At 34.7% G+C, this 23,913-nt stretch overlaps 2 protein-coding genes across 2 annotated transcripts; one reads left to right on the top strand and one right to left on the bottom strand.

The window, feature by feature from the left end:
• The first annotated feature begins 155 nt into the window (after window positions 1-155).
• Window positions 156-19,789, top strand: LOC117794315 (actin-histidine N-methyltransferase). The gene is made up of 3 exons (XM_034634923.1): window positions 156-1,070; window positions 17,734-17,979; window positions 19,187-19,789. Exons 1-3 carry the CDS (start codon window positions 223-225, stop codon window positions 19,704-19,706), a joined length of 1,614 nt encoding a protein of 537 aa, XP_034490814.1. The 5' UTR covers window positions 156-222; the 3' UTR covers window positions 19,707-19,789.
• LOC117794235 lies at window positions 3,873-8,521 on the bottom strand. The gene is made up of 5 exons (XM_034634796.1): window positions 7,748-8,521; window positions 7,490-7,714; window positions 6,544-7,120; window positions 6,439-6,501; window positions 3,873-5,408 (listed from the first exon to the last, which is right to left on the bottom strand). The coding sequence occupies exons 1-5, from the start codon at window positions 8,381-8,383 to the stop codon at window positions 4,261-4,263; spliced, it is 2,649 nt and encodes an 882-aa protein (XP_034490687.1). The 5' UTR covers window positions 8,384-8,521; the 3' UTR covers window positions 3,873-4,260.
• Window positions 19,790-23,913: the final 4,124 nt, after the last annotated feature.

The raw sequence follows: 23,913 nt of genomic DNA, 5'->3' as shown, positions 1-23,913 counted from the left end.
TTTGATAACATTACGCAAAGGCGCGACATTTTCGATTGACCGATTAATTTGCTTGGTATTTATTGTGAGCAGCATACCAGTTTAGGTCAGCTGTTGCTTCAGTGCTAGCACGTGTTGACCAGAGCTGCATTCGCATATTTACCCTTATTTGGTTGTTGTTTTGGTGTTGTTGTGTGCGGCGCGTCGTCTATTAACCGGTAACAAGTATTACAATTGACAACAATGGGCAAAAACAAACGCAATAATAAACAACAGCAGCATAAAAGCACGCAGCCAACAGCGACAGCAACTGGCAGCAATAACAACAGCAACAATAACAAGAGCAATAATGGCATACGCATACCCAAAGTGGTTGAAAAGGATCGCAGGGTATTAAATCTGCTGGCACAACGTGCATTGGATATATTGCAAAAGATGCCAGCGAATGCCAACGAGGAATGGAAGAGTTTTGTCGAGGTCCACGAAATATTGGAAACGATCATGCAACATGAGAAACCGCTGCAGAGACTCGTCTTCCCGCCCGACAACAGCAATGTTAACGATAACAGACGTCTGGCCAAAATGGCTGCCTTTAATGAATGGTCTGTTGCCGGCGGCGTTCAAAGCGATGCTGTTGAGATTGCCATATTCCCCGGATACGGGCTGGGATTGCGTGCCACACGTGACATTGAGGCGGGGGAACAGGTGTTGAGTGTGCCCCGTAAATTGATGTTCTCCGAGGAGCAATTAACGGAAGCGGAGCGTAACATGTACAGCAGTTTACCGCAATTGACCAATTTGAATTTGGCCTATGCTCTGGTTATTGAGAAGATGCGGGGAGTAGCGAGTTCTTGGTATCCCTATATTAATACGCTGCCCTCGCGCTACAATACCGTACTCTATTTCACCGTGGAGCAGATGCAACGACTGCGTGGCACCTCCGTCTGTTCGGCTGCACTGCGTCAGTGTCGTGTCGTGGCCAGACAATATGTCACCATGTACAACTGCGCCTACATGCAGCCCAAGAACAGCGTCTACAACTCGGTGGCAACTCTCTTTACTCAGCACGCTCTCTGCTATGAGCTCTATAGGTGAGTCGAGTATTGGTATGTGTATGTCAGTGCTGCCCTATCATCCTTTTTCCGGACAGATTTCTTTCTTTTTAATATGAATTTGCCTGAATTTTTCTGAAAAATCCCCGATTCCGAAATTTGTCCCATTTTAATTTCTGTTATACTTTTAAATATTTTTTATATTATATTTAAAATATTTAATAATAATAAAAATATAAGTTACAAAAACATAGTTTATTTTCAAAACTCTTTTCCAGTTTTAATAATTTTAACGTTCAAATATTGACAACATCGCGTCAAAAACAGCAATAACAGAAAAATTGTTAAATTATGTGTACTTAAAAAATATAAGAAAGCTGAAATTTTAAGATTTTTCCTGATTTTCTGTCTCTTTTTAAAATATTTGTCCTATTTTTGTCCTTATTTCGGAGTCGGTCTATCCTGTTTTTCTTATCGACTAATGGCAGCACTGGTCTATGTGTGTCTGTGTGTGTGTGTGTTTGTGTATGGCCTTCCAATTGGACCCTAACCCCTCATCCACAGACATCAACATTAACAGAGAGCAGAGGCCAAACAGCTGCTGAGATCTGTTTAGACTCAATTTATGATCTCCCCTCTGACCATACCTTTTGAAATCTGTAATATCTAAGAATTTCAAGTGTTTTTTTTCATTTTTTTTTATCATATACCATACACTACATACTGAGCAATGCTGAAATCAGCTTCAATTAAAATTATGATCCCCTCCTTATTTCTCCACCTTTTCAATCAAATTGCCCATATTTTTTAGATCTGTAATATCTTAAAATGTTAAACGTTTTTTTTTCTTAGTTTCACTAGCATATACACTACAAAAGTGTAGAATATGTAAATAAAGTTTTTGTACATGACTTAACTTCTATATACAAATCTATTAAAGATGATAGATAGATATAGAGATATGGAAATTTTTATATATATATATGTAGTTAGATAGATTTTCTAAAAATATGATATGAAATATAAATTTGTCGGATAATTCATAAAATGTCATTTCTAGACTTAAAATTAAAAGGATTTAAAATACTATATAAAAACAATATGTAAAGTAAAACTCAGTATTTCTTTTTAAAAATCTAACTAGATAGATAAGTTGCATACATACAAATGATAGAACATTTGTCAATTAAATATGGCACTGTATGAAATCCTAAAAAGTATTGAAACATATAGATAGATAAGAAGTACTTAGTTGCGCAATTGAGCCCTACAAACCTCAATTTATACCAGAACAAGTCTTTAAAAAACCAGTCATTGCTGAAAAAATCCGTCATTTTTCAAATGAGAAAGTGTGTAGAAATTCTCGGTGTGGTTTCTTCATTCTTTATGCCTCTTCATTCTGTTGTTCTTGATTTTATTTTTATATACAACGATCGCCTTGTGTTCGTGCAATTCAATTGAAATTCTGTCTGAAATGTCTTGCTCAATTTTCGAATAAATTTCCATTAATTTCGATTTTTGTTTGTTTTTATTTTTGCTACAATTTATTCTCAGAAATGAAAACAAAAACGAAAAAATATTAAACATATTGTAACATATTTACATGCTTAAATTTAGTATGTTTATATTTATTTTTCACTGTCTATATATTTATATATAATATATTATATTATAATTTAATATAATATATTTTACACATATATATTTATCGTACTTAATATTTGGGCACAAAAAAATGGAATTCATCTGCTGCTAAGTGTGAAGAAACTGTTATTCAATAAATAATTCTAGTATTTTTAGTATATAGTTTTTCTTTTTAGTATTCTAGTATTGAGCAATTGCCATTTTGCAGTGCACTATATTGAAAAATAAAAATTTAACGAATTTTGTTAATTTTTTATATTGTTTTAGACACGTTTTCCTCAATATTTATTGTCCTCAAATATGTTTGAAAGTTGAACAGACGAAAAGTTTGCCAACATAACCTCAAAAATTAAATCTGCACAACTGTACTTTTTTTTAATCATTCTCTCCTTTTCGGTGTGTTGAGTGCATTTCTTTCGGTGCTCTACGAAACCCATTTCCAATTCAATTTTTGTGCCCCTGAAACGCAGTTTGTAGCTACCTTAAACTTGACTTTAAGTGTATATAGTTTTTTTTTTTTTTTTTTATAATTTTCATTTAATTTTAAGTTGTTTTTTTTCTTTTCTCCTTTCCAATTCTAAAATTATGTGCCAAACATTGTGAGTTGAGCTTAATATCTAAGTATATATCATGTACGAGTTTCAAGATAGTTGAAAATTGATCCACAAATTGCACTTAAAAGTGGTTTAAAATGAGCAATTTCTTTTTTAATGTTTATGCCATTTCAATAACTAAAAGTTTGTACATGTAGAAATCATAGCTCTGATCAAAACAATATATAGTTTTATTATGTTAATATCAATCTTTATAGCTTTTTCAATTTAATCTCTTTTTTTGTTGATTTTCATTTTAATTCCTTTTTTTTTTGTTAATTTAAGTTATTTTGTGTCTCAGTTCGTTGTTTCTTGCTTTCTTCCCTTGTTTCCTTTGTTGTTTTCTTCAAAAAAATAGCATAATAATTCACTTCTCACTTTACTTGTCAATTCCCTTTTATTTTTTAACTAGCTTTGCTTGTATCTTCTTTTCTTGCTTTATTTCCTGCTTTACGTATCACTTTCAGTATCGGTTAACTTCTCAATTCACTTTAAATTTCTTTTCTCTTTCACTTTCTTTATTTTCATTGTTTCTCTTCTCTTCTCTTCTCTCTTTACTTTTCCTTTTTAGTCTTACTTGCTTCCCTTTTATTTTTCTTTCCTATTTGCCCGCTTCTCTTTTTGCTTCTCATTAAACTTCTCTCTCCCCTTAAGTGCATTTTGTAGACCAGTCTTCAACTGCTCTTTCACTAGTTTCCATTGCCATAGTTTATTTTAAATATTTTTCTCACTTAATTTGTCACTAAAAAAAAAAAATTCACATTCACAAAAAAAATTGTCATTCAGCTTAAACTAGTTAATGAACTAACATTGCGTATAATATTAATATTAATATCGTATATATATATTAATAATAGTTGTTTGTTTGTTGGTGTATATATATAAAAGTTGGCCTAAACTTGGATCGAGATAGCACTACAGTGTTGTTGTTGTTGTTGTTGTTGTTTGTGTTGGTTTATCTAGGAGTTTGAATTGAGAGAGAGCCTAGAGCCTTAATTATCGAATGATTTGCGCAATGTATCGAATAGATATTCCTGCACCTCGGGTGAATTTGGATCCATTGTGTTGAGTTTCTGGTGTGTGCTGCGCAACGTCAATGCCAATGAGCCAACGCCACGCCCACCGCCTCCCGCTGTTGCTGTTGCTGCCACTGTTGCTGTTGTCGCTGCTGCTGCTGTTGTTGCTGCTGTTGCTGATGTTGCTGTTGCAGCTGGCGTTGTTAGGGAACTGCAAGTGCTGAGCGTTGTCGATAGCAACGAACTTTGGCGTTGCAACTGATGAATGGGCGTGTTGCATGAAACGGTGGCAATGCCCAATATGTTGCCCTTGTGCGAATTGTGGCAACTGTTGTTGTTGCTGCTATTGTTGCTGCTGCTGCCGTTGTTGTTGTGACTGCTTACCACCAACTCCTCCATATGTTGCCGCAACGAGGAGCGACGCGATGTTGCTGCTGCCATTTGTGGCAATTTACTTTTCATTGCATTGTACGTCTTCAAATAGCTCGACTTGCGACGTCGATGTTGCTTCCAGCGGCACACCACAAAGATCACCAGCAATGTGCCCAACGATGTCAGCACAATTGCTGCACTTGCCACAATTGCTGATCGTATGCCCGCCGGCATTTGTGCATAGAAATTGCCGGCAATGTGTTGCTGTTGCTGCGACATCGATGTGGCAGCTGCTGCTGCCGGACTGCGATGAAATCCATGACCGGATAGCTCCAAATCGAGCAGATCGTGGGCACGTGCCACCTCGTTCTCAATGGTATCGATAACATCGCTGTTATCGCTGCTATCGCTGGGTGTTAATTTTGTTAGATTGCCATTGCTGCTCAAATCGATTTCAATGTTGTCGGATTGCTCCTGTGAATTGCCGGCATTGTTGTTGTTGTTGCTGTTGTCGAGCAGTAGGCGTGGCGGTGGCAAATAGTAGGCATTGCTGGCAGCAGCAACTCCTGCTCCTCCACCTCCTGCTGCTGCTCCTGCCCCTCCTCCCGCTGTGGCAGTTGCCAGCGAGGCGAGCGCTAAAGTTTTCCAGGATGGAAAAAATCCAAGTGATTTTTCACCACGTTGTTGTTGCTGTTGTTGTTGTTGGGAGGTCAAGGTTGAGGCCAACAGGGATGTGGGGCCATAGGCGGGTCCTGCGAAAGAGAGTGAGAGAGTAAGGCAGCTGCTCAAGCATTTATCGATATATGTCTGCATGTATTTTGGTGTGTGTTTGTGTGCGTGCGGCGGTTGCAGCGAGCTGTGGCATGTGTGTGCGGTAGATTCAGGAGTGATGGCATATTTGCATTGGGTATTGTAGTATGGCAATCGATTATCGATAAATTATCGATATGTGATATATGTTATCGTTATGCCATCGATTAACTATCGATTTTTTAAATCGTTCACAATTTGACTTAAATTCATACATATTTCAAAACATTAATGGACAAATGATCAACAAGTTATCGATAAGTATTTCAAAAAATTTATCAGTGTTATGCTATGCATTTTATTTGACGGCCTACTCAAAATATTTGCTAATTTTTTACTAATTAAAATTTTTCTATATATCGATAGATTATCGATAGTCTCGATTAATTTTATATAACATCTGCAGTTTCTCGTTAAACAACGTAGTATTTAAATGACATGTGTTTATGTGATCTGCTTGTGGCTTATCGATAACTTATCGACAGCCTCAAAAAATTATATGTGTATATAAATCGCGTTGTATTGATTAAATGAATAATAATTATTTTATTCAATAAATCGCAAGAAGTATACGCTAATTGCAGTTAGAGTATTAAGCTTGCGCTTATCGCTAAATTATCGATAGTTTTAGTAAATGTGTGGTTGCTAGTGTCGGTAAAACACTGAGAACAATTTGTTTTTTTAAAGGTGAATTGTAATTCGATCGATAGCACTTTATCGATAACTGGCCACACTTGACAAATATGCGCAATCAATCCCAACGTTTACTTACGTGTGCATATTGGCGTGCCGAGCTGCTGCCGCAATTTGTTGAACATGCAACACAACAACGACAACGAAAAATAGACAACAGAACACAATCGATAAACAGTAATCGATAAACAATGAAATGGCAAACAGCTCAACACGCCACTCTGCAACCGCAACCCGCTCACTGCAACTGCGACTGCGACTGCAACTGTCGCTGTCGACGTCGCTGCTCGCGCTGACGTTGACGCTGACGTCGTAGACGTAATGCAGTAATACCTCGATTTCGTATGTTATCGCCGCCGTTGTTATCGCTCTCGTTATCGTTATCGCCCAGGCCAGCACTATCATTTGGCTCAATATCAATGATCGATGTGAAATAACTGGAACCCTGAGAATCCGTTTTAATCTCATCCGGTTTAACGCTCTTTAAATCGATTAAATTGAAATGCGGAAAATTCTCAAATGCCGTTACAATATCCATATTATCCTGGAGCACAACTTTTTGGCCCGGATAAAAACGTGAATGCTCATCACCATTTAAAATGGTCGATAAATGCAACTGACTTGAGCCACGTTTACGATGTTCGATAAGTTCCTCCAATGTCATATTGCGCTGTTCCAGCACCTTAAATAAACGATTGCCCGAACGTCGATCCTCGATTAATTCCAATAAATCGGTACGATCATCCACATCATCCATTAACACTAATGGTTGCAATGTTTGCTCCGATTGTTGTTGTTGTTGTCGATTTTTGACACGATTTGTTGTGGGTTTTATCGGGGCTGGAATTCGTGTCTGATGTGTAATACTTTCGACTTCATCGAAAAAGTTTTCCAAATCATCATTGTTATCGTTGTAAAGCAATTGCTCATTGCTGCTGCTGTTGTCGGCATGTGTTGCTGCTGTGCTGAGTATTGTTGCTGTTGCCTCGGAGCTGACAATATTATCTGTTAGCTCCAGTTCCACATCTTCAATGCTTTCCACCGAATTTCTATCATATGTTTGTGCTATAAAATTGTCTCGTATGCGTTTTGTTGTCTCTCTGCTGTTGTTGTTGTTGTGTATGTTGTTGTTGTTGCTGCTGCTGCTGCTGCTGTTTTCTTCTTCCAACTCCTGCTGTTGCTCATTGCTGTCTACAATTGTTGCTGCCGCTGTTGTTGTTGTTTCCAGCAACGTTTGCTCTGTTATTGTTGTTGCTGCTGCTGCTGTTGTTGCTGTTGTTGTTGTCGTGCTGCTGCTGCTGCTGGTTGCTGTTGCTGCTGTTGTCTTAAACAATGCTGGCGGCTTGAGCGTCGAGCGCAATTGTTGTCGCTTTTTGTAGAGCGGCAAGCGTGTTGTTGTTGTCGTTGTTGCTGCTGTTGTTGTCGCTGTGGCAGCAACTGTTGCCGGCGTGCTGCGTCGCGTCGAACTGCCCTCACGTGACGAGCCGCCAAATAGCTTGAAACGCTGCAATGCCGGCAATTTGCTCGGTTTTGCCGGCAATTGTTGCTGCTGTTGCTGATGTTGTTGCTGCAACTGTTGCTGTTGTGCATCTTCGGCTGCATGTTCATTGTTTAGAAAGGCAGCTGGTATGCGTCGCACACTATTCTTGTTGTTGTTGTTGCTGTTGTTCAGTTGTTGTTGCTGTTGTGTTGCCTTTGGTTCGTAACCGGCAACGGCAGGTGGCGCCACTGCTGTTGTTTGCAACGCCAGCAATGCATTCTGTTTGCCCTTGAGCAGATCATCCAATGATAGATTCTTCTGCTGCAATATTTCACTAAGACTCAAGCCTCCCGAATTCTTCAAAATGTTTTTCAAATCTACAGGCGTCTTATTGCTGTTGTTGTTGTTGTTGCTTGTGGCAACTGTTGCTGTTGCTTGCAGATCTTGTTGTTGCTCCTGCTTTTTGGCCTGACCATAAGGTCGTCTATAGGCCTTGCTGCCATTGCTGCCAACTCCTGTTGCTGTTGCTGCTGCTGTTGCTGCTGCTGTTGCTGCTGATGTTGCTGCTGTCTCTGGTCGCTGTCGTTGTCTGTCTCTTTCTCGCTCCCGCTCCAAGGCGGCCATTGGTTCCCGTATGGGCAACTGCTTGCGTCTGCCTCCAGTTGCCCCACTAGGATCATCCTCCACATGACCACGCCAATAGTTGTTTCCCTGCTCCGTTTCCACCTCCTCGGTGGCGCCCATTGTGGCCAGCGGCAGCTGTGGACGACGCTTCCGTTTGACGCCACCGCCACCGCCACTGACAGGACGACGTCGTGCTGCAGTTTCCGGTGTCGATTTTCCATCATCCACAATTAGCGAGACGCCAGTTTGCAACAGCTGCTGCAACAGAATACAAAAAATAGAAGAATAAGTATGACATAAGTACACTGCAAAAAATTGATTCTGAATAAAAGAGTAGCATCAGCACACAGAAAAAAAACAGACTCCGTTTTAAAATCAACTCCAAAAGTTGTCAATAGTATCGTTATTTCCAAATTTCTACAAGCGAGTACGAAATATTTAATGTAAGTAAAATTTATTATTTCGCTCTCAGCAATTACTATTTTTAAGTATGACTGTTTTTTTTTAAATAATACTTCATATATAAAATCTTATATTCGTCACAAAATTGGATATTAGAAATTTTGGGACATGCAAATGTTTTTGTCACTAGACTTTTACCTCGTAAGAAGGTTTTTTATGTACAAGATTATGCTTATCGGGGCTCTATGAGAATTTAGTTTACTTTAATTAAATAAAGACTTTTTCGACCATTTAATCCACACATAGTCTTAATTTAACAATTATATTCTAAATATATTCCTTTAAAATTACAAGCTAAAATTCAGAATTTTAAACTTAACTTTTAAAATTATATTTTTTGTGTATTCAAGATAGAGATAGAAAGATTGAGAGAAGTTCGCGAAAAGACATCGATAACAATATTAATTAGAGTGCATCGATTTGTATGGGCCACAAAAAAAATTGACAAATGCTACCCCATATTCGTTATCTACGGTCAATATTAAGATATTTTCACCAAACCATAGTTCTAAATTTAATTCCTAGTTCCCGCTTTTTAAGTTGAAAAACGTGTTTTTTTTAATATTTTTTTTATGAATTATTACCATATCTTTAGTATTTTAGATATTCAAAAAGCGGCGAGTAGAAAGTGTTTTAAGAACTATAGTTTCTTGGTAAAAACATCTTAGAATTGACCGGAGATTACAAATATAGGGTATCTTTTTTTTTGTTTTTTTTTTGTCTCGAAAAAATCTATGCACTCTATTATTTATTCAAACAAAAACGAAAAATTACGTTCACATTTCATATAGATTTTTTCCAATAATTATTTTTTTTGTAATATTTCAATTACAATATCACTTGTAACATCTCTGTTTATTGAAATATTTGTAAAGATTAATTTCAGTGAATTTTTTCTTGCAACAAAAATTAATCCTATTTGAATGATATTCAATGCGATATGTTTAAATATTTATTGCGATCTGATGTTTTTAATGTGTTACGTTATTTTTCCTTCTTCCTGATATCAATATTAATACTTTTTTTTGCCGATACGCATCTCTAGGGAAAGCGGTAAAGTCTGTGAGTAAGAGTGAGACTGAGAGTGAGAGAGATTTATGCAGTTGGTTAGCGCGTGGACAACACTTGACTTTATTGATTGATTGATGGACTGCACTGATGGATGCTGCTGCCGAATGTTGTCATAGTTGCTGCCCCCAGCGGCAATCATATTGCAACATTGCTGTGTGTTTAATATCAATTGCAAATAACGTTTGCCACCTCGCAATGTGCAAGCCAGCGAGGTGTGCTCGAATGTTAATAGCCATAAGCATATTGTTTTGTAGGATTGTATACTTCGTAAAATATTTGTAATATTATAAGCAAGGCTGAACCGAACCTCGAAGAACCAGTTTGGTTCGGGTTTTTAAGCAGCCTGAACCGGATCATGAACCGAACCCTTGAAATTATTTGAGTTGCAAACCCGAACCTTAACCTAAAATAAAAGGTTCGGCTCAAAAACTAAAAATAATTACATAAATTTTATGGTTTTCTAATATTACACAATTATTTGAGACTTCGAATTAAAATAAGTCATATTTAAATCCTCGAATAAATTTAAATTGTCATCAAAATTTGTTTTCTTTTTTAAAAAAAATTTAATTAGTTCAAAATGTAGAGAAAAATGTATAACAATAAATGAAATTGAACCAAGGTTCGAAGCCAAACAATTTTTTTATAGATTCAGGGCTCAGCGGGAGCCAAACCTATGTCCTGCTCTATGGTTCGAACCGCCGAACCGAACCCTTAAAACTTTTTTTGGAGGTTTGCAGCTTTGATTATAAGTTGACTTTGAAGTTTAAACATAGTTTGTTTCCAAATACACGAGGTAAAAATCTATAAAAATTGCTCAACCGCTTAAATAAACGATTCTAAATTGATTATTTGTTATTTAATAAAAATATGGAGAATCTTTAATTTAATTAAAATATTATAATAATATAATTATATATTGCTATCGATTGCTATTGTAAAAAATTGTATTAATAACATTTAAGTGCTGTTTAATAAATGTTTGCGCTTTAATAATCGATTTAAAATTGATATGATAGTACGCTTTTGATACGCTTTAAACACACACAGTTTGTCCAGGCAATCAATGCTTCCTCTTTCCATAATTAACTTGTACATCTTCTATGAGCGGGTAATAATTCTAATTATCAACCAGGAGCAGGCAATTGAAACGCTTAAAGCACAACAAGTTGAAAGCAAAGCGAGAGGGAGATACAGTGAGAGACAGAGCAAGAGAGAGAGAGAGAGAGAGAGATAGAGTGGGAGAGTAGAGATAGAGCTTTAGATGGGCTGTCAAAATGTGACTGCAGGCGCTTTTGTGTTCACGTAATTAATTTTCAATTTAGCACCGGACTAGCTATATCTACCTCCCTCTTTCATAATCCCCTCCCTTACTACCCTCTGTCATTTCTCTATACAATTTCTTCCTCTTTATGTTGAAGCGCAGTGGAAATGGCAGCTTGATGTTTATGCCTGATTATTATGATGATGGGGCATCGAACATATTTCAAATCCCTCGAGCTGATTGAGTAATTGGCTCAAACCATTCAATGCCCCACAAAAAAATCTCGTTTTTTTTTCTACCCTTAACTCTTTACAAAACTTTACGTCTCTAATCAGTCTAATGCAAATTTCGATTTATGCATTTATGAATCTGTTGTGTGTGTGTGTGTGTGTGTGTGTGTGTGTGTGTGTGTTGTGTTTGTGTCTGCGGTTTTTGCTGTGCAACTCACATTAATGAAATTGATAGTTGATTTCCTTTTTTGATATCCTTTTGCTTTAAAATAGCCAGTCAAGGGTATCATTAGTTCGTTATGCCGTCTGTCAACTTATCACAAAATATTTATCTATATATTTACCAACACTTAGCTTGAAATTATCTCCATATAAGTGCCTAACTCTCTCTCTCTCTCTCTCTCTCTCTCTCTCTACAAAGCTATGCATAATTTATTTTATTGGATTTCATTTGTATTTAAAGAGCATAATACAAAAATATTTATTATTAAATAGCTAACAATCAAGTTTATTTTAATATATTTAAAAGTTTTTTTCGCCACGCAATTTTAAAACTAAAATTCGTAACTTTCAAGTGAAAATCTTAATATTTTAAATTGATTTGTTGTTTATATTATTATTGATTGCAAAAAAATGGTTCGTCAAAATATTTTTTTTTTCGCTGGTTCATTATTTTTAGATAAATTCTGAAACTTAGCAAAAATATAAAACAGTGGTAGGAAAATGCTTTAGAGTAAAATCATTTGATTAAAACCGCGTGAAAATATTTTATTAAAAATCTATCGATTTGAATTTAATAAAATTTTTTATTTAGACTTTTTCTTATTTTTATCAGTCAATTTTCTTTTCCCAATTTGAATTTCCATATTAAATACTTTCTACTTGTGGTTGGCTTATTGTTATTTTCAAATTCCAGAATTTCTTGAATTATTTTTCGACGTTCGTATAGTAAACCGTTTACAGGGTAGCTGCTAGTCGCAGCAGTCTCTCTTTTGTTCAAGACCATCATTAGTTTCTACTTAAAAATACCTTAGCAAATTTCCATTTTGTGCGCCGCGTACTGTGAAAATAATTAAGCCGAAGGCTAATGACAAAACTAAATTGTTGACGAAAAACTTGTGCAAACAAAGTGCAAAAAAAAAAAAAACCAAAACTCTCTGATTCTCTTGCTCTCTCACATTCTCACGCTTTGCCTTTGGAAGCGCTTTTTGAAGTGAAACTCATTACACAATATGCCAAATGAAACAAGGCAGTAAAATGGTGAAGGGAGTGGCAAATTGGAGGAAAACTGGAGGAAAACTGGTAGGCAGCCAGCTCAAAAGTTTTAGCGACAACTGCAAACAATGCACAAATAATGTTAAATTGAAAACAAACTGCAAAACTAAAAAGTACAATTGAACAATGCGAAATGCCAAAGAAAAGCGACAGAAATTTGTTGCATAAGCTCAGGCGCTAAAACAATTGAATGATGAACTACTTGCTATCCTGTTAATAAGCAGAAGCTGTCAACTTTAGCTTGTTCTCTTATAGTCTATTTCCACGACAGCACATTTGGCTCATTCGACGCCATTTTCATCACTTGGCCCCAATGTGCACTTCATTTAAGTACAAAATCCGAATGATCATTTTGGCTCATTCATAATGAATGTGAAGATTGTTTGCCATTCGCCCCGGCGAATTTCAGTACTTTTTTATCGAACACGCGATGTTTATCGATAAGCTTGTGAAACAAAATCCAATTATCACCTTAACCAGCTGTTTTCTTCAATAAAAACGGTGGGCATTTAATTTTCGCCAATTATAATATCATAATAAATATTAAAATGTTGTTATTGTCTGCTTTTTATAATTTGTGCACAGAAACCGAACAGTTTCACATTTGGTCGTGGAAAGCCAAATATGAGCCACATTCGAATGTTAGCAAATGTGGCAAATGTGAGTGGTCGTGGAAATAGCCTATTACTCTTGTAATGGAATCTCTCATTTGAGATGATTATAGGGAATTGAAACTAATATTCTTTCGATATAATAGAGAAAGTTATACCCACATAATAAGTTTTATAACTCTAGCTAACATTTTTTCCGAGACAATTGCTTAAACATAGCTAAAACTTTTAAAATTCTTGGAAAATTTTTTCGAAAAAAATCACATAAATGCATTAAAACATATGGATAAATAATAAAATTAGTATATACTACCCAACTTTTGTAGCTTTACTTTTGACGTTTTCTAGGGTATTTGAAAATGTACATTTCTTAGGTAAGGAAAACGCATTAAGCGCATTTCACTGCAAATCATTTGACATGTTTTGTTGTCGTCTACCTTTTACAAATGGATGACTAACTGCCTTGCAGGCAGCTCTCTCTCTCTCTCTCTTTCTCTGTCAAAGCCACATTCCTTCTCTGCCTCTGCCCCTTACCCCCGACCGCACCTGGGCCCTTTGAGCCTGGTTTTTCAATTTGGCCAAGTTTGGTTTCGGAAATTGCATGCATAATGAAGATGGACGTCAATGGCAATCGAATTGTTTCATTCAACGAAACGCTTTGAACAAAGCATCCAATGACAGAAGCTACGCAAATCTCCAAATTGAGGGCGAACACTAAGAAGAAGAAGAAGAAATAGCAACGCACGAAGATATAGAGAAGAAAAGGAAGCAGTCGAAAAAATGACTGAAATTGGCTTATGTTAACTAATATCATAGAAGCAGCAAATATATCTTCGGTCTTTTTTCCAATTAGTATGTTTTAATTTTTTTAAAAATTAATTTTAGTATTTTTTAAATTTTTTTTTATAGTAATTTTAGTAATTTTTTGATTTATTTTTGAAATAAACAAAATATTTTTAAAAATGTATAAGCGCTGCTTAAATATCATATTCTTGGGTTGGGTTCTAAATTCGAATTCTAAAGCAAATCGTTTGCTATACTCAAATTAAACATTTCAGCATAAGTTAAAATCAACAGAAAAGTTAATAATTTAGCTATTCTAACTAACTGAAATATTTCAAGAAACGTTTCAACGTCTTAAAACTTAAAAACCATTGACCTTGCCTAAAAAAAGAAAATAACTGTCACAATGTTATCGATAAGTTCTTGTTAATCGATTGGATTTAAAAAAAATAATTTTTTTTTTCGAAAATTTACCACATTTTGTCCACTGTGCAACGGCTGTGACAGCTTTAAAATGCAATCCGGCGAGTTTGCAGTGCATTAAATCAAAATCACACACACATATGACCTTATGGAAGCGTGTGTGTGTGTGTGTGTGTGTGTTGACATCTATGGCAACACTCTAGAACTTGGCCTGTCAGCAGCAGTAGCAAAAACAACAAAAAAAAAAAAACAGGTTATAAAAACCCTTTAGAGAAGTTTTGCGTCGCGTCGCGTTCCGCTTCGCTTTGCCGTATGCAGCGCATAACCTCACTTTTTCCTCCCTTTCTCTACTTTGTTCTTTTCTCTCTGCTTTTCCAGTTTTCCGCTTGTTTTTTTTATTTTAGTGTCCTGATTTAGTTAGTGGACAGTTTATTGTCAAGCTGTTTGTTGTTGTTCATTGTGTGCACTCGATAAATGTCAATTTAGCGCAAAGTCTGTCATAATTTAGCTATCGATAGGTTTACGATAACAGCAACAAAGTAAAGAATCGAAAAAATTGCTGTAGCATAATTAATAAAATTTATATGCAGAATATATTTAGAGGCCAAACCATAATCAAAATGACATTCCGTTTGAAAATCGGTTGAGTTTTTATCAAGTTATGACAGTTTGAAATTGGTCAGACTTTGTATCTAACAACTTTACAAGACAAAATTTTTGTCGGACTTGACATGATTTTTTACAGAAAAATGAAAGGTCTCAGAATCAAATTAAAAGTGCTGTTTTATACTAATTAGGACATAAGGTGTTGACTAAAAGTGAAAACTTGAGATTTAAAATTTTGAATTTTCGAAATTTCAAAGGGGGGACCCTTAGCATTTATAATCGAAACCAAGATCTAGGGAAGAAATAATTTTTTAACTAATTTAATTAAATTTAAATGCAGAATGAATTAAGAGGCCAATCCATGAACAAAATGACATTCGCCTTTAAAATCGGACCAGTTTTGAAGAAGTTATAGTAGTTTGAAGTTGGTCTATCCTCTGATCTAGCAACTTTACAAGTCAAAATTTTTGTTCAATTTCCCATGATTTTTTACTAAAAAATGAAAGGTCCCAGAATCAAGTTAAAAGTGTTGTTTTATACTAATTACGATATAAGGAGTTGATTTAAAGTGAAAACTTGAGTTTTAAAATTTTGAATTTTCCAAATTTCAAAGGGGGGACCCTTAGCATCGAAATCGAATCCAAACGTCAGTGGTCGAAAATATGAAATATTCTAAATGCACAACATTTAAATGCAGAAATAATTTAGAAGCCAAACCATGATCAAAATGACATTCCGCTTGAAAATCCGTTGAGTTTTGATCAAGTTATGGCAGTTTGAAGTTGGTCAGACTGCGGATCTAGCCACTTTACAAGTCAAAATTTTTGTTACATTTTCCATAATATTTTACAGAAAAATTAAATGTCTCAGAATCAAATTAAAAGTGTTGTTTTATACTAATTACGATATAAGAAGTTGATTAAAAGTAAAAACTTCAGATTTAAAATTTTGAATTTTCAAAATTTCCAAGGGGGGACCCTTGGCATCGACCTGGATCTGCATAAACTATACGTGCAGTCAGGTACAGTCTCGCCTACAGCTCAAAGTACAGTCGCGCGCATTAAAGTAGTAGTGCTTTTGAGCTTCGATTACTCGTTTAACTGGCACTTTGCAACGGTACTTGTTATAACTTTGATAAGTTTGATGCCTTTCAATGAAAATAAAAATGAAAATCTACTCGGTATTTACATATATATTTGGACTAATAAAAACACTTTGGCGTGGCAAACTGCAAATGCGGCTTGAAAAAAATAATGGCCAATATAAAAAAGGAAGCGCAGCGTGAACTCAAGGGAAAGAGAAATTTGGTAAAGCAAAAGCGGCAAGAGAGAGAGAGAGAGACAGAAAGAAAGGGGAAAGAGTCCGGCAACCGCAAAAAGTTGCTTAGTTGCTTGTCGTGATTGTTTTTTTGGTTTTTGTTGTTCTTGTTTTTGTTGTTGATTTCTAACGGTACCCGGCTCATTTTCCGCCTTCCCCCATCCCACTTGCCGCCGCTGTCAGTGCAGAAAACCTTTTTTAACCACTTCAAAGTTGCTGCTTTTCATAATTAAATTGAAAAATTTATGCGCAATTAAATGGAAAACTTTGCTTTGTGGTTCAAAGCCAAGCAAAAACCAATGGAAAAACAACAACAACAACAACAAAATGTCAGAAATTAAGAATAATAACTTTGACCTGGCGAAGCTGAAATGCCCTTTGCAGACCAGTTAAGAAAATATATGCAAATAATAATATGCTAAAAATTAAAAAAAAAACATTTTTCAACTCAAAACCAGAAATTAATTTTACTATAGAAGTATGCTTTCTTGCTGAAAAAATCTTAAAATTGATCGTAGATTACGAATTTGGGTTACTAATTTTTTTGAAATAATTTATTTATGCACCCTAATGTCCATATTTATTTTAGTAAACAGATCCCAAACTCAAGTTTTTTTGTAAGCTCTAGCTCTTATAGTCTCTGAGATCCAGGTGATAATATGTCTTCCACATATCATATTGCCACAAATATCTTCCCTGTTTATTAACCGATGGCGTGGCCAAATTTAAAAACAAACTTGATATAGGTCAACATCCAAGGAGTATTGTCACCAAATTTGGTTGCTCTAACTTTTATAGTCTCGGAGATAAAGGTGTTCAAATAGTATACTATAATTTGTCACGAATCTAATAGGCTCTTTTTTTTTTGGGTACCGAGCTGAAAACTTCTTAAGATATAACCAACTAATTCAATCTGTTGCGAAAAGAAGGAGCTAGAGTAAATATTCCAAAATTCAATTCGTTGAGCTTCCTTTAGGCGAGCGTTCTTTCACCGTCGGTGAATTTGCCATCGATTTTTGTTCTCAATTTGAATATAGTCAAATTTAGGGTTGCCTCATCGAAATCTTTTCGTTATATTTGACATAATTTGATAAATTGGCTACTCTCTGACTTTGTTTTATTTAATATCCATATTTTTATTTTATATTTTCTATATTTCTTTTTATATATATATCTCAATATTGTCATTTCTAACATTTTCACAATACCCCAAGTTAGCGTATACACTAAAATTGAAAAACTGCAGCAAATTATTCAAAAACAAAAAGTTGCCAGAGGTTGCGAATAATTGCAACTTTGTTTATGATTAAGTATAATATGCAAGCGGTTTTTAAACAATTCTCTTAATGTTGTTGTTGTTGCTTGTTGTCTATGTAATCAAATTGTTAACTAACTATGATGCTCTATTTTAAATGTATGCTTTTTCAGATGGGCGGTATCCACGGTGATGACGCGTCAGAATCTGGTGCCAACGGAAATGCAGCCAACTGAGAATATATCGGCATTGATACCCTACTGGGAAATGGCCAATAATCGCAATGGCAAGATAACCTCATTCTATGACAGCGAGACACGAGGAATGTCCTGTACCGCCCAGGAGGCGTGTAAGGCGGGTGATCAGTTCTTTATCTACTATGGCGATCGTTCCAATGCCGATTCCTTGGTACACAGTGGGTGAGTAACGCTATAAATTATGAATTATAAAAGTAAAGAAAAAAAATATTGAATAATCTCGATGATCGATTAATTCGAGATCATTTAATCGCCTTGTTTTTTTATTTTTAAATGCACATCTGTAAGCGCTGCAATATTTTTACATTAATGATGTATATTCGTAAAGAATGTTAAATTTATTGACTTTTTGTATCAAAAAATTTAACATCGCTGTAAAATAAACAAAAATAAATTAATTTCCTTCTACGAATAGAAGTTTTTAAAGGTTTAAATCTTCTTTAAATTTATTTACGCCTTTCCTTAAGAAAAGTTTCGGTTCAGAAAAAATAATAACAAATATGATCATAAAATTTTTAATGAAATTAAATGTATATCCAAGGTTAGAGTAATTTATTATAAAACAATAGTAACTGCTTTAAAGACTGAGAACATTTAAAAACAGTTGAGAAAATTAAATTATTTTTTGGCAACCGAAACTTTTTTAAAATTTTAAAGATTTGGAGCATTGGTAATTTATTTATTATTTAGTGTCAACTAAGAATGGCTGATCAAGATTTAAATAAATTCATGAAAAATAAATGAAATTAAAATTTAAAATTGAACTGAAACGTCTAAAAGTATAATTGGCTATTTCCACGACCACTCATTTGCCACATTTGCTCACATTTGAATGTGTCAAATTTTTGGCTTTCCACGACCAAATGTGAAACTGTTAAAACATTTTCCATTCACCTGAAATAAATCAGCAGTTCGATTTCTGTGCAAAAATTAAAAATATAAAAAGCTGAAAATAAGTACATTTTTTTTTTTGTTTTGCAATTATAATTCGCGCAAATTTTATGCTTACTTATATTTATTGAACAAAACAGCTGGTTAAAGTGTTAATTGCTTTTTTCACGATTTTATCGATAAACATCGCGTGTTCGATAAAAAAAATACTGACATTCGCCGGGGTGAATGGCAAAAAATCATTACATTCATTATGAATGAGCCAAAATGATCATTCGGATTTTGTACTGAAATTATGTCCACATTCGGTGCGAATGATGGAATAGCAATAGTTCTAACAAAATAACAAATGTAAAAATCCATTTTATAATAGAGTTATTTGTTATTTTATTTGAATAGTTCTAAGCTAAAATAAAATAATTAAGATAAATAAATAAACTAAAAATTTGTTTTTTATACTCTCTTTTTCTCTACACAGATTTGTTGATACCAACAATCCAAAGAACTATGTGGAGCTACGTTTGGGCCTGAGTCTGACGGATGCGTTGAGCAGTCAACGTGCTCTGCTTTTGGCACAGCTGAATATACAGAGTATGCGGGTGCTGCCCGCGCCGGAGTACATATCCGGTGAGCTGTTGGCATTTGTACGGGTGTTCAACATGAGCGGCGATCAGTTGCAACATTGGTGCAGCAATTTGGAGCGTGCTGTCGATTTGTTGCACATTGATTGTGCCCTCGAAACGGACCTGGAGACACGCACCTGGCAGTACTTGTATCAACGTCTTAAGCTGCTGATTGGCGTCTTGGAGTCGACGTTGCATGAGGCAGATGAAGTGCAACAGCTCGAGGCGTTGCAACTGCAGGAGCAGGAAAAGGAGCAGGAGAATGAGGCTGATGCTAAACTAGAAATTGATACGATGCTGTTGCAGTATCGTCAACTCGAGCGTCGTATACTCAACGACGCTTTGCTCTACGCACAGGAGCGCTTGAAGGTCTAAACAGGCGCCCAACTGATGCAAGAAGACGATAACTCAAGTGGCCATTTCAACTGCAAACAAATAACCACTCAACATGCACTATATATATTTTTTTTTGTAATTTATGAATGCATTATGTAACTAATTTAATTTATTTTCATATAAAACAAGAAAACTTCATCTTAACTTAATAACAAACATAATTTATTGCTTAAATTATTGAAAAAAGAAAACGATATCAATTTCGATTTTCGAATGATGCAATTGTGAAATACGTTCAAGAGATACTCTTTTTTTTATTATTTAGTACCTTAACTTGTCATTAAATAATTGTTTTATGTTGGTTTTGAACTATGAAATAAAATGCAATAACATACAATTTGCTGGTAATTTGATATTTGATTTGATAAAACTTAATTTGAAGCAATTAATATCAATTTAAATTAAACTATAAAATAAAATGCAATACCAGACAATTTTCTGGTTTATTTGGTACTTTAAAAACATACAATTCAACTTAATTTGAATTAAATAATTTAAATCCAAGCTGACGCAATTTAAAACCAATGTTTTCCAGTTGTGTGTGAAATTTTGCGGCTTTTATGAGATATCGAATTTAAATTTAAAGCAAACAAATTTCACTTTAAATTTAAAGTTGAAATTTCTTTAAATTTATACAAATTAAATTTTCAATATGATAATTTTTCAGAATAAAAAGAACACATGGAAAATAAGAGTTATTTGCTTTGAAGTTTGTCAAGAGATTTCTACAATTGATACAACTAATAAACAAAACGAGAAAAAGGCAAATAATATCAGCATAATAGCTACAACAACAATAACAAAAAAAAAAAAAAAGAAAATTGAAAAAGAGCAACAAATGCAAATGAGCGTTGGAAATGAAATCGCCTTAAAATGTATGAAAATGCGCTTAAGCGCTTAAGTAGAGCACACACATACATACAAACACACACACAAACACACACACAAACACACACACTCACATACACACACACACATAGAAAAATATACATGCATATATGTATCAACATAAAGCATGGATTAAAACAAGCAATGGCTCTAACCACGTGTATGTGGGTGTGGGTGTCAATGTGTGTGTGTGTGGTAAATCTGTGTGTGTGCGCCTGTGTGTGTGTGCGTAATTTATAAAAGTTGTAACTGTTGTCCCCATAAACGACGTTGATGAAATCCACACAAGATGGACAGAAATAGCATAGATAGAGATAGAGCGAGAGCGAGAGAGAGAGGGAGAGAGAGAGAGAGAGAAGAGAAGATAATATTTTATCCTAATTATGTTCAAATATGTCAGATTATACCCATTGAACTCAGCGACTATAGAGTAGATAGATTTAGCAAACTCTTTATAAACCCAATTAAATTCTTGTATATTTTAGAAAATCTTTTACCTACCTAAAATATTTTGCAAATGCTCAAAAAAGGTGCATTAAGCAAAATTTGGCATGTATTTATTCAAATAAGTTTTTATTGTATTTTTTCTTAATCACTGTTTACTTTTTCCATACTTTTAATTGATATTTTTTCAGAAACTTCATATTGTCATGTAACTTTCTCAAAACTTAACCGATTTCCATGTCAATTTTTATCATTATTTTACCTTTATTTCTACTCTGCATCACAATTGGAAAATTTAGTTTTATTTCAGTCATTGTCTAATTTTTCCACAATTTTACTTTAATACTTTTTCAAAGACTTCAAACTGTCATACTTTTGTCAAATCTTAGCCAATTTTCTGACGTAATGTCAATTTTATCATTATTTGACCTCCTATTTGGAAAATATATTTTTTTCCATTACTGTCCTTTTATTTTCATTCTTTCGATTCCCCTGGCTTTTTTTTTTTAAACTTCAAACTGTCATAACATTGTGAAAGCGATAAGATAAGAGCAAAGAAACAGAAAAACTGCAATACATAAAAAGATTTTACAAAATGGAAAGTCAAAAAAATTAAAAAAAATTGGAGACAAAGAATTTACAAGTAGACAGATTGAGAAGAGTTAAAACGTAGCTAGAGAGAGCATGATTTCCATTTCATTGCAATTGTAAATCATAGGCACGCACACACACACACTCTACACACGCACACACACACACTCTACACACGCACGCACACACACTCTACACACGCACGCACACACACTCTCAAACACTCTCACACACTCGTACACACACATGCACACACGCAGTGTCAACAATTTGGATTTGGTCATTTGGAAAGGATTTTGCCTTTTTTTTTTGGTTGAGTTTTACGAGGCATGTTGCATAAATGTTAAGCTGCTTAACTTAGAGCCAGCACTATGGCTATGACTATGGCCATGGCCTGTTAGCTGATTGTGGGCGTGGCCATTTGCCTAATTGCTTGACAGCAACAAAATTGGCCAGTGCAATTAGCAATCAGTTGTTGCCGCGAGGGCTACAAATGGAATGGAATGGAATGGAGTGGAAAATGCTGGCAACTTTAAGTAATGCAATTGCAAATCACCAAACCTACATAACAAATTGAAACAATTAAAAACTTTCGAGTCTAGAGTCGAGTAGGATTCAAAGTTGGATTATTACTACTCTACTGCAACATATCCTGTGAATAGGAAATTTATTCATTTCATTTCTAATGAGGTTTGTAAGTATTAATGAAAATCGCAGCATTACATTTTGTTTCACAGCTTCAAGCACCTTAAGCTTGAGAACTAAATAAAATTTGTGATTATGATAATTACCATTCGAAAATCCTATTAAAGTTTCTAAAGTTCAGCTTATATTTTTCATTTTTTTGTATTATCAGTTCCAGTTTTCACTTCCGGCACCAGCAGTTAAAATCTTTTAATTGTTCTAATTTCATTTCAGAAACCTTTTGCGTATTGAATTCACTTTGAGTTGTTGAATTTAAGTCTAATAAAGTCAAAAAATATAATTTTGATATAGTAGGCTATCGTAAAAAAATACATTTGAAACCCTAAAAAATAGAAAAACTTCAACAGGAAAACCTGTATATATATTTTTATTGAATCACATAAAATATAATACCAAAAAAAATTTGTTTGCACTTGTAAGCAAAAAAATTACTGATGAGATTAATTGGAATGTACTTAACAGATTTAGTGCATCTAGCTCTGAGCATCTCTGGAATATGTGTGTTCATACAGACAGATGCTGATTAAGATTATATAATTTATAAATTTTATTCATACTTTATTTAACTGTGTACTTTATAGCATTTAATATGCCCTTTTCTGTCTGCTCTATAAAGCGCAAATAAATTGAGTACCCTTCAACACAGAAATAAAATTTCGGGTCAAAATCAATGCAATGCGGTGTCAGAAGTACGCTAATCCCGGATTTTCTTTTACCAAGTACAAATTAATTGATTCAAGCACGATTTTAAATTTGACTTTTAGCAAATAATATGCTTTCGTGGTTCCATAAGATTTATTTTAGTTGAATTAAATATTTTAGAAATCTGTGTGTTTTTTATGCTAAGTCGTTGTCTTGAGTTAACATTAATATTCAATATTCAATACCTACTTAAAATAATCATGAATTTTAAACTTGAATTTTAGAATGCATTTTTATAACCTGAGCCCATTGGAAATGGGCAAAAAAGGGTAAAATATGTTTGGCAGAATGTATGTAACAGGCAGAAGGGGGCGGGGCAGACCTCGCAAAGTATATATGTATATACTCTTGATTAGGATCAACAGCCGAGTCGATTGAGCCATGTCCGTCTGTCTGTCCGTCTGTTTGAGATGTCGATCTCAAAAACCATAAAAGCTAGAGACTTCAAACTTGGTATGTAGGTTCCTGGATACCATAGGCAGATCAAGTTTGTTTATATTTTGGGATCGGACCACTATATATATAGCTGCCATAAGGACGATACATCGAAAATGAAGTTTAAGTATGAAAAAGTTTTTTGTTTGCTGAGATATCAGAACCAATTTGATAGAATATGCATCTGGACGAAAATCAACTTTTATAAAAAGAGTATCTGGGCTCAGGGTATCCTATTGTCGAGCGTGCTCGACTGTAGCCGCATCTCACCGCGAGCGAAGCGAGCAGGAGGCGGAGCCCCTTTGGTTTTGTGTGCGCTTTGGTTAGCGAGTTTTGAAAGAAAACTAAAGCAATGTAAAGTGCAAAAAGTCGACAACAGCAGCAATCGATGTTAAATGGCAGGCATAGAAATACTAAATGC

Source organism: Drosophila innubila, chromosome X, assembly GCF_004354385.1.
Source record: "Drosophila innubila isolate TH190305 chromosome X, UK_Dinn_1.0, whole genome shotgun sequence".
Classification (NCBI taxonomy): Eukaryota; Metazoa; Arthropoda; class Insecta; order Diptera; family Drosophilidae; genus Drosophila; species Drosophila innubila.
Note: the sequence above shows the minus strand (reverse complement) of the source record. Positions and strands in the feature narration are given on the sequence as shown.